The 14,439-nt window shown below is 37.6% G+C and overlaps 1 protein-coding gene across 13 annotated transcripts in view; it reads left to right on the top strand.

The window, feature by feature from the left end:
- The window catches only part of LOC129577616 (heterogeneous nuclear ribonucleoprotein K homolog), a 62,692-nt gene that overhangs the window by 16,049 nt on the left and 32,204 nt on the right, over positions 1 to 14,439 (top strand). For 12 of the 13 annotated variants that reach the window (XM_055465006.1, XM_055465011.1, XM_055465005.1 and 9 more), the window contains one exon: positions 14,065 to 14,258. In XM_055465006.1, the coding sequence (XP_055320981.1) occupies positions 14,079 to 14,258 (180 nt within the window). In that variant the 5' untranslated portion in view covers positions 14,065 to 14,078. Of the gene's footprint in view, positions 1 to 5,063; positions 5,533 to 14,064; positions 14,259 to 14,439 lie in introns of those variants that run through there. The other variant, XM_055465001.1, reaches the window with a different exon arrangement.

Here is a 14,439-nt window from a genome sequence, read left to right as displayed (position 1 = left end):
GTTGCTGTGAATGAAAGTGCGTGGAACGAGATTGTCAGGGAGACAATTCGTCATTAGTGCAAAAATATGTGCGAGCAAACGAAACATGATTAAGAACGCGAGAGCAGGCAATTTATGTGAAATATTCCTACGCTCCTCCACTCCAATAACGTATTATATTCATTTCATATATCATTAAACCAACTAAGTCTAATCAGCATATTCTTATCGGCGGCGTTTGTGTTGGGTGCAAGTGTATTAGAGAGACACACATTTCACCGGGTCCCAATCACCACCGTCTTTTCTTCATCGCCAATCAGGAATATTTATCAATAATAATTTTCCGAGAATGCATTGTAATCCGATTCATGTGATACGAAGAAATGAACGTGTGTGTGTGTTGGTTGTATATTCGGTGCTTATCCGTCCATGCTAATAAATAATTCGGTCTAATCGAAATTACTGACAACTAACTACGTATTAAAACTGTGTGACATAACATCGTCGCACTCTCAGTCTCCCTCTCTCACGCTCACTGTCTTACTCTGGTCGTTTCTCAAACTTTCTCTCAAGACATTTTTCAGCGGCCCGAATTTAAAATTAAAACATTCATAATTGCCATGCCGCGCAAATCATTTTCGCTTTCATCGCAAGCGACAGGATGTGTTTCTGTTCGAAAGTGCCACGTACACGATTCGGTTATTTTCATATTGAATCTCCCCAATTGCTCGCACACGCGCGTCCCCGACACTATTCCGCCATCGCATTCGAAGCCCACCTAAGTGTAGTAGTACCAATTTCGAAATACACATTTCATTTATCGCCGATGCATAAAATCGTATCATTATTCAATTAAATCTCGTGAACTGAAACACGTGTATTTAAGGCTACACCATTTTATTTGAAGAAGCGAACAAAAAAAAATAACGTGGAAAATGGGAAATAAATAACAACGCGAGAAAAAAGCGGTATGTCGATTGATTTGCGGCTTCGAATGATATAAAAACGTCATATGGAAAGATGTTGTTGTTGCTGTTGTTTTTTGTTTTTGTTTTTTTTGAAAAAAAAATTCCGCGATGGTTGTATGTATGTATGCGTGATAAAGTCCTTTGGAAAAATATTTATAATTTTTACACATCAAAAATACACATATCAGTATCGTGGGAATGGTCACACATTGCAAACATCGCAACCCCCATTGAGGTGCTGCTGTCAAAGTGAAGACAATGAAGAAAAAAAAAAAACAAAAAAGCGCTCGCTGCATTTGTTCTTATCTATACATGTATAAAATGACAAACGCGAGCAAACGGACCGCCAATCATAAAGAGCCAACAAAACAATAGCAGCGAAATGATAGCCACAAGTTTTCAACTGTAATTAAGAGTCTTTAAAATGAAATCAAAACACAAAAATATGGGCCCCGTCAACAGCTCACAACATACACATACACGGACAAGCTACATCCGTTTGAAGTAGTCGAAAAAAGAATCGACGATATGTATGGCAAAAGGAGAGCGAGCCTCATGTATTTATGATAGGATGTGCTTCAGCCAATTTCACGTAAAATGCCTGATTAATTATGGATGCGACCGCAAAGTGCATCAAATATGCGTCCGACAAAAACTGCTTTGAGTATGATATTTTTCGTGTTAAATAATTAAGTAACATACATACACACACACACACACACACACACAGCGTACTGGAGCGCTAAAAGTGCATTTAAGTGGAAAAGACAAAACGACAAGAGTTTGTGGGGTTTGTGGTATGGGAACCATTGTAAGTGCGATGAAGAAACGGAACTTTATTGGATGGAAATCAATTCATATACGGAGTTCTGCTAATGACATGTTCGATATTTGGCTTTTCATATGCTTTCATGCACCCCATTAAAAGTCGAATAGTTTGGACGTTGTATGTACTACTTGTTTTTCCTCCTTCACTTTTTGCCTGGTTGCTCTGCGAAGTCTTTCTGAATCCATATTTTAAATTATAAATTAAATGCTTTCGTTTTGTTTGGGACGAACAAACGAATTGAATGCGTTTCGTTTGACACATATCTATGTATACGTTTGATTTTTCGTTCACAAAAGGAGCACGCAAATCACGTTAAGGCGATTTTTTTCTATTTCCATGTTGATTTTGTAGAATGTGAGAAAGAAACTATGTCCGAATGAATAGAAATTAAATTGAACAAACTTCTTACAAGGGAAATTTTCGTTGGTTTTTTTTCCTCCGCATTCAAAACGAAAAAAATTTCGAGGGATGTGCTCTTTTTTCCATTTTAATATGAGCTATGTGTGTATGTATACAGGACAGGAAAATTATATGTGGCCTTTGTGCGACGAATATGGAACCGATGGTGGATACTCCATACCATTCAATATGAATGTATACGTGGTTATTTTAAAATATTTATACATCACAGTTCAAGTTATGGGAAAATAAACACTTGTTTGTATTGCCATCTCCATTGCCGTTGTCGCCACTGCCGCCGCTACCAGTGTAGCAGTAGAAATCAAAAACGAAACCAGCAACGGCCACGTATTTTTCAGTTGTTTCGTCGTGCGTCTGCCTTTGTCAGTGCTTTGACGAATGGGAAAAAAACTGCACACGCAAAGAGAGAAAAAGACAACGGCAGTGGCAGCGGATCAACATCTGAATATATCCCTTTATGACTATTGATAAATAATAAATGATATGTGTCGTTGATGAAGGCGACATCGGTTCAAACTCAAACAAGCGAACAACGACAAAGGAACGATTGCTTCTTACAGAAATAAGAAATTCTTTAGAGAAAAAAAAAAACAACACATTTATTTTTCTAGGTGTGGATTTTTTTCTTCAGTTGACTACGTAGTTGACGTAGTCTATAAAATTGACACGATTCATCTAGACTAGTAAAAATAGTGTTGTTTGACTCATTCGGATTATTAATTTACTGCCATTCATTCAATTTCGATTGGAAAGGTAGTTTTGGCCATAGGCATTACCAAAAATAAAAGTAAACAACCGCTAGGCCTATCATTTTTTTTTCTTCTCTCTCTTCAAATTCCCGAAAAGCGGTGTATAGACGTCAAGAAAAAAACGAAAATAAAAAAAATATGATCCAAATCTGTGCCGAATTCAAAACAATACCCACGTAAGCAAATAGTTGTTGCTGTTGCAAAATGATCAGTATTTGATACGTGTAGGAGATGTATTTAAATTTTGGTTTATTCGAATACATGCTCCAACAAAACATTAAATGGAACATAAATCTCGCACGACGTGTCTCTTGTTCATTTGCGCGTTTGTGGCAACAAGAACCAAACAAGACTTTCGAAATGAAAATGTGTGTATACATAAACACACGCACACACACACACACATCTATTTCGTTTCGATTTGAATTATTCTCATGCGGCCACGTAGGCCTCAACTAGAATGAACGATATACATATATCGATCATAATTAAACTATCGTAACAGCGATTCGCTGCTTGTTTGCACATTACAAATAGCTTGTGTGTATGTACGTTTAATAAAAAACGCAAAACAACCAAATAAAAATGCGATAGAGAGCAGAACGACATAGCAGAAAATACAAACACAAAATGACTTGTGCAGTGTGCACAACGGCGGCGACACACAACCGATACCAATTATTAAAATATTTATTAGGTGGCTAACGGCATGGCCGCATGCAAATATACAAATATATATATGCCGTCAATTGAACCGTAATCACCATGATAAATGGATCGACGATGTGTGTGTGTGTGTGTTTACGAGGAAGAGTTATTTTTAGTATAGTGGAAAAAGTACGGTGGTGGTTGTTTTTTCTTGTTCTGTTGTTCATTCGCAATTGCTTCTTTGAATTTGTTGCTTTTGAATATCGAGTTTGATTGTTGGAGAGTTGGAGAGATATGTGTCGATTATGTGCATATGCATAAGCCTAAGAAAATGCATCGCAATTACTTGGACAGAACAACCACTGAGCATAACACACACACACACATATATATATATATATCGTCACACTGTCGACACACACACACACACACGCACAGGGAGGCCACAGTCACCAATAAGATGATCGTTTACAAATGAGGGGCACACCACTTTCATGCACTAACGAGAACGTTATATTTTCAACTGTACTTCTTCTTTTTCTTATGCTCCTTCTTTTTCACCCATAATCCATTTTATTTGCTTATTCTGGCGACCAATTTTCATTGTGTGTTTCAGATTCTGTCCGTTTTTTTTCTCTTTCTCTTTCGCTTTATCTATCCACTGTTATTAATATCAATTTCGTGGCAAATGTGTACCGGACACAATACAATTATGTGTCGCACACAACTTGACGAGTAAAACAAGAAGTTCCATCATCACCATATATCACCCATATCTAGATATATATGCATATTAAAATGAACCACCACTATATTGTCGTCATATGCACCATTAACTATCTAATACCATTTTATTTTTTTAACATTTTCCATATAAATCGAAATGTGTTTCACATACACACTATATATGTTCGATATGATTTTTTTCGTAAGCTTCGTTTTCCCGGTCTCCCCAGTCAATTTCCATGTGTCCGTGCATGTACTACTCATTCTCTTTCTCGCTCTTCGCCACCACTCGTCCACATGCAAATGAAAGCATTCTGTGTGCGACAGAGCGCGCACGGGGCAAATTATTAGAAAATGGAAAATGACATGGAAATTTTAAAATGTGTATTGGACACCACCAATATTGAAACGAACAGAGACAATCAAAAACAAAATTATAGTTTATTCTACCTCTTTTTTTATTGCGGTGGTAAGCGGGCGATTGTTTCTCGATCCTATATGTTACGGTTTCGATTGATTGGGCTTCGTTTTTCCGTTACGTTGTGTTTCCTCATCCTACCCCCACCAACATTATCACCACACCACCATAGCTGCCATTGTTTAAAAGTTTTGAGAAAATTTCCAATTTTAATGGCCATCTCTCATGAAAATCGAGTGTATTGCTCCTGTGTATGTGTCTTCGTATGTCGTTGTGATATCGATTCATTCGGCTTCTCATGGATTTTTTTTTTATAAATAGCGCCTCCAAATCCATTTTTCAATCAGTTCAAAATGATCGCTTCGAATGTGCAACACAGAAAATGGCACACAGTACTAAGCTCAACATAAAATTATAAACACGAAAAAGCCAGCGAAACATTTGAAAAATAATAAAAAAAACAACAACAACAACACATAACCAGAAACGTAGTCCGTTTATCAAAATTCCATTTTCGGATATTGAAGCTCAAAAAAAGTGTCGAATCAATTTACCAATTTGATTTGTTTACATAGAAAAAATGTTTTTAAAAAATATTAATAACAACATGATAATTCCATATCGTGTCTGATTTTAATTGCTGAAATTTGATTTTTGTGATGAAAATAATCAATCAATTGTTTTGCTGGTCTGTCTGTCGCAACGCGCAAACCAAAGTGAAGAATAATGCATTTAATCAGTTGTGTGACCGATTGTGAAATTGCATCATTTGTATAACGAATTCAGCGGCTTCAGGTTAGTCATTCACATTTTAATACCGTATTATCTCTCTCTCTCTCTCTCTCTCTGTGTGTGTGTGTGTGTTTGTCTACACACATTCGTTTTAAATCAATGACGAATCGGGTCTGGCATCCAAGTCAAAAGAGAGTTTTCGAGCAAACAAACTATCTCTAGCTGTGATTTTCGGTCCGATTCCCAATCAATTCCAAAGATTAAATTGAACGATATTCTGAAGTTGGAAAACATACACACACATGAAAATAAACCCATCAAAATGTGACCGAAGCAGATAGACATAGTGTATGAAATCGTCTTTGCTTGATTCAAACTTCTGTTTTCCATATTATATAATAAAATAGTAGCAATGAATCTTAAACAATCTGGCGCCAATATTCTCATGTTTTTAAATTGCATTTCGGCATGCAGCAAAATGAAAATCAAATTTTCATGAAGTTCAATCCATGCAATGCATTCGTTTGAAGCACTCTCCTCTCTCTCTCTCTGTGTGTGTGTCTCTGTTTCTTTCTCTCTCTCGCTCTCTTTCACTAGCTGCATTAAATGAATGAAATTTTTTCCCATCTACCTCTTCTACTACTTAACTTGAATCATGTTTCAAGTTTCAAGTTTTCGGGTGCAAATGTGCACTCACCTCACACACACACGTACCGTATAGGCCGAGAGATATCAAATCCATATTTCTTCATTTTAACTCTTTATTGCACCATAATTCATTTTCATTAAATTCACACAAGATTGCCAGGAGCATCCATTTATTTAACGATTTGCGCCGTTGCATCCTGAATGCAAACAATGAACAGTTGGTTTTTCTTCGCAAAGAAGAATTCGCCGCACTCATTCATTTCATTTCATTTCGGATTGCTGGCGAGAAAATGGTATTACGGGGCTTGAAAGCATATTAGCAACAGTGGCACTTCGTTCTGAATCATTTGCTTTTGCTTACGAATGAAATGCAATATTCCATCGAATTTTGCATTTAAGATCGGTGAGTGTGTACCATTTGATTGTGTTCGTGTTCGTGTTCGTGTTCTTCGCTCCGACGCATACATCTCTTCATTCCAAGTGTGTCTGCCCAGTCGCGTTGCTACATATCCATAAACACAACATTTACTCTGCTCGGCATCGCTAAGTCCTTGTCCATTGCTTTTTGCATGCAGCACTTGGCCGATTTTGTTGGAAAATAACTCTCTACCGTATTGCTTTTCTTGGAAGTTCCACCAATTTAAGCGCAAAATTGTAAAAAGAGAGATATGCAGAGGGGGAGAGAGAGAGAGAGAGAGAGAGAGAGGTTGAAGCTACGTGCACGATGGAGACTTGTAGACGCGCCGTAGCTAATTCTTTGAGCTCTCTATTCTCGAGCACTAGCTGTTCAGTTGCAATCAAAACACTTTATCACTTCGAGTGAATGCGAAACGAGTGGCAGATAATCGATTGAATACATAGTCCAGCATGATTTCATTGAGAAAATATGCGGTGGGTATGTTTTGGTGATTGTTGTTGTTATTGTTATTCTGTTGAAAAAGTCTAGGGGAATATCACGCTTAAATTATTTCCAATAATTCAAAAAAATCCAATTTATCTCTAAGAATCTGTCGTATGAAATATGGTGGATATTTGTGAATACGGCGGAATATTGTGGATTTTTGTGATTATGAATGATATTTAAATGTATTCATTTGGATTTAATGCAAAAAATCTCAAATATCTCCAAAATCCACAAAAATCTGATTTATTTATTCGAAATATTCGAAAATATGTCATACGATTGATGTTTATTTCAAATATCTCAAATATCTCAGAAGATTCTGGAGCGTGATATTCCCCTAGGAAAAAGTGCTACGCAAATATACTGCCTTTTACCTTGACATCTGACAGTTGATCTGTCAAAAGTATTGATTGTGTTGTTAAATAAAGTCCGGAAATATGGACGTTAATACGAACGTAATGGATAGTTTTTAGAGGGTCTAACTAGAATTTTCTCTATCTCTCTCTCTCCCGTTTTCTCTTCCGTTTAGTCAAGTAAAATGAAGAAAAATGTGGTGCAGCCACACTTGATGTTGTGGTCAAATTGCAACTTTATCATGAGATACCTATCATATATCTCTGTGTGTTTTTGCTCTCGGTTGATGATAAAAAATCGACTATTTTCTAACTCCACCAATTTTCATTTCGCTCTCTTTCTCGCTTTCTCATTCATTCACGTGAACTTTTCCAGACCATTTACGGTTTTTATGAGCTAGAGTGAGAGTGAGCTTTTCGAACAACTTCAACTGAAGAAAAACCGCGTGCGTTTTTTTCCGCTGCTGCTTCTCCTGTGGAAATAAATTACGTCCGTTTTTGCCATTTTACGGCTTCGCTTTGGTATTTGCACACGAACACGATTAAATCAACAGTTCGGTCATGTGTATTTAGGGTAAATGTGTCGCCTGGACACACAAACACACACTCTCTCTGGATTTCCTTCTATAATAATTTAATCGATGTACAAAAATCAGAGATAGTGATTGAGCCAAAGAGGGAGAGACACACAAATTGCCAGATCCATTGAGTGCCGACAGCTATTAGTTGCATTGATTTGTTGTTGTTGTTGCTGCTGTTGCTATTACGATAGCCGAAAAGACCAAATATGATTGTGCATCTTTTCATGTTTATTTTCGCTTGATTACATTACTCGACGGCAAAAAATGATTTTCGAACTGAACGGTGGGCGGAAGGGGGTGCGAACATTGAATTTTCTTTACGAGTGTTAAAAATCGAAATGGCCAGTCCATTCTGTATCATCATCCATCATCCGGTTGTCCAACACTTCAAGGTATTTTTCATCAACAACAAAATGTAAACAATGAAACAACAAATACGATTTCGATTCGATTCGGTGCATAGTCTTCCCGGTCCATTTCGACCAATCTCTTTTACTCACTTGCTTCATTTTTATCCAAACACTCAACGACGTTCGATCGAATCGCAAACATTTCGAACGATGACAGCAGAAAAAAAACACACACAGGAAAGAGAGAAAAGCAAGACAAAAAAAAAATTGTGACACTGTAAATGGAACGCACACAAATGCCAACTAATTCCATTGAATTCGGCACAAAGCAGTTGTTAAATCAGTTTTAACGCTTCTCGTGTGCGCATTTCAAGATTTGTTATCCGCTCAACTGCCGTTTGTCACACACAAATCGGGCTGCCAGTGGAAATAAGAGAAATGACTTTGAATTAATAATAGTGCACACGAGAGCAGTCCGGAATATAGAAAGAAAAAATAGAACAAATGTCCGACCGACTGACTGAGAGAGAGAGAGAGAGAGAGATAGAAACAAAGCGTTGGGACGTCATGATAGTATGTAATTCCTTTTGTTATGAGTTCTCCGTATTCGCAGAAGCGCGGAATATTTCGAGAAGTGAAAGCGGAAGACGGCCGAATGAAACAATGGTTTCACGCGCGCAAGCATCCAGACTCCGAAGGATTGCGAGAAAATCAGAACGGCACACCGAAGAATACCAAATGCAACAAGAGTAATGCAAAGTGCGCGCCGCCGTCGCCGATAAACAATGAACGAAACAGAGTCAGAGCCAGAGCTGAAACTGGAAAAAAGGCATAGAAGCTAGAATGAATTTATGATTCGTTATGTCGTCATTTTCAATCCATAAGCGTCGTACAGATCATTTGTCATTTCAACTAGAATCATTTTTATTGGTAGTTCCACTGCTCTGGCATATTTACGTGCTCTCTCTCTCTCTCTCTCTATGCTTTCGTTCGCTTTTTTCCTCAGCCCGTTGCTGTTGGTTGGAATCTGATTCTGGTGAAACGAATATTTCGTCGTGTTCTCATGATGACACTTGCCACGGCAGTAATCCGTCGTCGTCATTGTCGGCATCGTTGTTGAACAAAAACGTGCAGATGAAAATCGAGTAGAAAATGTACTAAATGAAACAAAATCACACAAATCGAGCATGGAAATGGATGAGTCCAGTTTTTGTGAATTATATTTTTTAGAGAAACGAAGAGCAACGATAATGATGGTTCTGATGTTGGCAGTGTCATTAACCGCGGTAGCTTGCAGAGACAGAGCAAAGCTAAAAGGCCCCGCATACGCTTTATCAAACCATTTTTTTTTCTCTACTGATGTTATTCATTTGGGTGCTCCTCTCCCGTGTGAAAAATTTGTGACTGACTAGCCGTCTAATTTCGGACTTTTTGGCTGACTATCAGTAACTAAAAGTGATTATCTCGAACAAAATATTCGACTGTAGTCAACTTCAGTTATAGTCATCTAGTAGCCAAAAAGTCCGAAATTAGACGGCTGGCTGAAAGAATAACTAAAAGTGATTGTTTCTATACAACATTCTTGAATTCAATCAACTTAGCCAGTTTTAGTTATTTGCAGCTACATACAACTGAATGACTGTCAGTCACTTTATTTGCACACGGGTCTGGTATATGTGTGTATTTTCATCAATTTGCTCAGCATGGTTCATTGAGTGTATTTCACGAACTCGCACAAATGAGTGGACTAGCACCGAGCACCCCCTCAGTTGCTTTCATTTTTTCCCTCTCGATGCCTCTGGCTCTCGGTCAGTGGATACTTTGCCGTATTCTCTGGACTACGCCACGTGTCGACGCATTTAAATAAATTGCCATTTAATGCTAATACTGAATAAAAGAAACATGGATTTTATTGGAACGTTTCGAATACGAATACGAATACGAATTCACATACTCAACACATACATTTTATACGTAATTTTTTCGGCTTAATTTATACTTTTTTCTGTTTTTGTTTCATTTTTGATTTGTTTAGCTTCATTAATATTCAAATATTATTCATTGATGACCAAACACATAATTATACTATTACATTTCGATATACCAAATGGTTAGTGGTCTACGATACCTGCATTCACTCTCTCTCACTCACGCACACACTTTTCATAATAATATCAACAAAACTGAAACCAAAACACACAAACAAACGACCAAAAACATTGAAAATCAATCTAAAATATTTTGCCTGATGTTCGAGAGATATCAACAAAACGCATCAAATATTCTCTCTCTCTCTCTCTCTCTCTCTCTCTCTCATCGATCGTTTTCATATTTGGTTGATATGCATTGAGTATGTTTCGGATGAAAAATACATGTTATAATAAAGTTGATTCCTTTTTCGGCTTTGCTTTGGCTACAATTTCCGATTGAAATAACACGGTAAGCAGTTAAAAACAACCAAGTATTCACACGACAGTTCAAAAGGTGATCCAAGAAGCTTTTCTCCAAATAAATCAACCATATTTTTAGTTTGAGCATATTTACTTTGTTAATATTTTCTGTGACAGTTCATTAGAATCAGCTCATGAATGGGCTAGATACTTCCTCATCAGCATAACTACTACAAAATCTATTGAAACGAACAAAGTTTTAAATTAGCGGTGGTTTTTTTTTTATTCACTTCCAAACAGTCCATTGTGTCTTCCGAAGTGTCACACAAATGGCCGTCGATGTATACCTATTTGTGTCAAAACTAATGTTTGCTGATAATAATGAATAGCAAATAAATCATTTCTAATGGACTTCAGTAGTTTTTTTTGCACCGTCTCGATGATTTTCAATGGTCAACCGAATAACAAAACAGCTTTCGGTTTTCCCATTCTCCCCTTTCCAACGTTTTTTCCTTTCTTTTTCTCTCGAATTTATACTTCATTTTCTAATCAATCATTTCGATCGATGTGATCAAGTAATGTAGTATCTCTAAAGTGTACGAATAAAATTGATTGTATCTATTTGTATATACTTACGACCAATGAATCAAGTGCCGCATACGAGTCTCTTGTGAAATGTACACGAATAATTGCGCTTCATTGATGCATTTGTGCTAAAGTTGACTTCATACGAATTGTAGTAAGGTCGACTCAGTTTGAATACAAATCATCGTTAAATTCCACACATCCAAAATTGGAATGCGATCAGATGCCATTTATGGCAACTTAATTTCTATACACAAGCTCAAAGCACAATTTATTTTGACGACCTTATATTACATACACACACACACACACACCGATAAAGCCAGGGGTACCGCTAGTTGGTGTGCTTGCTTTGTATGTGTATATTTTGAATTGGGGCCTCACCACAAAAGTTCATTCAATGGTTCGTTATTCGCCGCAGTACAAATGTACCTGAGCGAAAAATGATTAATACACAGGTCGGTTGTTGGTGCTATGTGTAATTTGACAAATTACCTGAAACCTTGGTTCGGTTGCATCCAAGTACTTTCGCTTTTGAAATTCAATATGCCCGGTGAAGAAATTGTCGACAAATGAGAAATATCACCCGTTTGTTTTCAAGACAATGAGTGGAATACACGTAAGTGTGTTGTGCCCATATGGGACTGCTGACGGGGTTTTCAGCGGATCAAAGCGAGAGAGACAGAGATTTTAAATGTTTATGTATTCCGACCTCTATATTGATTGGCATCATTTCATTATGCTTGGTATCCATTGCAAAGTGCATAGCATCGAAATTTTCAAATTTATAGGCAAGCACACGCACGCAGAGTGTATCTGATATGAGAGGAAATATCCGGTGTATCAAAGCAATGCAGACATCACAGGCATTTCGAATTTCTTCTATTTGAACTAGTGGTGTGTGGTGTGTGTGTGTGTGTGTGTATGTGCTCTTCATTTGTGCTGTCGGTAACATGACATGAGACATTATGAACCTCAGCACGATGCGGTTGAAGATACAATACCAAAATGATGACAAAATAAATTCTAATGCCGATGGGCTGGTATGGGATATAAGCTAATTTTATGCCATTTCGTGACGCAATGAAAGATTTTATGATGGGAACGTTGAAAAAAAAATTGCAATCGCTCACGACTTATCATTTGTTGTTTGCTTCACTCTCTCTCTCTCTCTCTCTCATCATATTTTTGCGTTAGGATCGAGTCGTTTTGGAAGCGCTTGCTAGCGTAAAGTGTTTGTTGCTATGTCATTTTATGGCTTAAGAACCATGACGAGGCAACATAGACACATACAAAAATCCAATCCAAATTACAAGCAATAACATTCCAACTTACATAAGTTGAAAAAGTAACTGCACAAAGCTTGAACAGAAAAAAGGGAAACAAAAATGTGTATATAGGAGAGAAAAAATTGCCCCAAACAATTCGATGTACTATGCATGCGAACACCGCCAACCAGAGCACTTATCGATAGCTCCGATTCATCGATTACACTCTCTGTCATTCGGCGCGACACATAGATTGATCCGGTATGTTGTGCCGCCGCGCGCACTGTCTCTCAATTTCGACAAAACCTAAATGTATCGCATTGAATTCAAATTCCATGTATTTGGCGCGTCGACAGCGCCCTCGTTCGCATTCCAAACGAGAACGCGCGCCCACGCTCGTACGCTGAAAAGCCAAATTTATTCGAATTCCATTTGTGTGTTTAAATTGTAACCAATTTCCAATAAATATAGCGAAAATTGAAAATAAAATAAATCCGAAGCGCATTGGCGCATGAGAAAGAGTGAAGTGAGCGTGTGGATGAGGACGCATTTTTCTTTTATTTCGTCTTTGTTGAATAGTGAGTGATTGAAGACTTTTACCTTGCAAATATCACGTTTTCTGAACTGATTATATTTCTCAAACTCACCCTTTTTTGTTCACTCGGGTCTTGTCCTCCCTCACTCTCTCTCTGTCTCTCTAACACTCCAGCTTGAAATCATCACCTGTGTGTAATCGTGTAGCAGTTCTCGTGCTCTTTTACCACATCATTTTCGCAAATGACGAGAGATACAAAACTGTGAGTGAAGTGCTAATTTAGGAAATATCAACGTTAGTAGACGTTGATTTTCATTGTGCAAGCGAAACCATTTTGTAATTAAACATCATTTCACCAACAGCGGTGTATATAGCATTGTCAATCGGCAAATGTTACAATTGAACAACAGCGTCCGTTGTCTTGAGTTTGTTATTGAATGTCACTTGATTGCTGTTCTGGACTTTGAGTCGTTGAGAGAGAGAGAGAGCGTGCGCGCCAAAAATCGAATGACCACTTGGTGTTTTGTGAAGTGAAATCCAATGGATATTTCGTGTCAATTTTGTGTTTAACAAGTAGCATTTGATTGATATTGCCCACGATAGTTATTTCGTTCATTTATTATTATAGTTGTTGTTGTGGTTTTTATTTCTTCTTGGAGCTGCTATTTGCGTATCGATTGTGGGCTGAACTCACAAAATTCAATCGACCAAATTCGAAAGCAGTCAATAATAAATAATAACACGCCACTCGTCGCAATCTCATTATTTTCGGCTTGGCAAATTCAATTGCGTCGACAATAATAATTTCGGCTGTAATCAAATGTAAATTTTTCGAAGCCATTCAGCTTCAGTAGGATTTGATTTCAAGTCGAGTGGCACACTTGCGTGCACACGGTTCTATTATACAGCATTTACGTTGAGCTTCTCAAATACTAACCGCAGTGATGATTTTTGTTCTTTTATTTAAAATAAAAAATCTAGAAACACAAGTCGAAATGAAGCGATCTATGTCAGAAAACAACTCGGACGGCGAAGACAATATGAACGATGGAGCCAACAACTTGAGCAGTGGCGGTGGCAGTAATGCCAGCGGAAATTACAGCAACAATAATAATAATCGAGGACAGAAACGTTCTCGCAACGAGGAAATGATTCGCTTGCTGATTCCTAGCCGAGTAAGTATAAAATCGCACACAAACATACACGCAAACATATACGCAGCACAACAAAACACAACTTTTCTCCGTTGCTTTGATTTTTCGGGCCAGAATCTCGAGTGGATCCAAGAAATCAATTGCAAAGACATAACGAGAGAGAGAGAGAGAGAGAGAGAGAGAGAGAGAGAGAGAGAGAGAG

The sequence above is a fragment of the Sitodiplosis mosellana genome, unplaced genomic scaffold (genome assembly GCF_009176505.1).
Source record: "Sitodiplosis mosellana isolate CC-2019 unplaced genomic scaffold, AAFC_SMos_1.0 Smas_scaffold_6197, whole genome shotgun sequence".
NCBI lineage: Eukaryota > Metazoa > Arthropoda > Insecta > Diptera > Cecidomyiidae > Sitodiplosis > Sitodiplosis mosellana.
The sequence above is the reverse complement of the archived record's forward strand: the minus strand, read 5'-3'. Positions and strand labels throughout refer to the sequence as shown.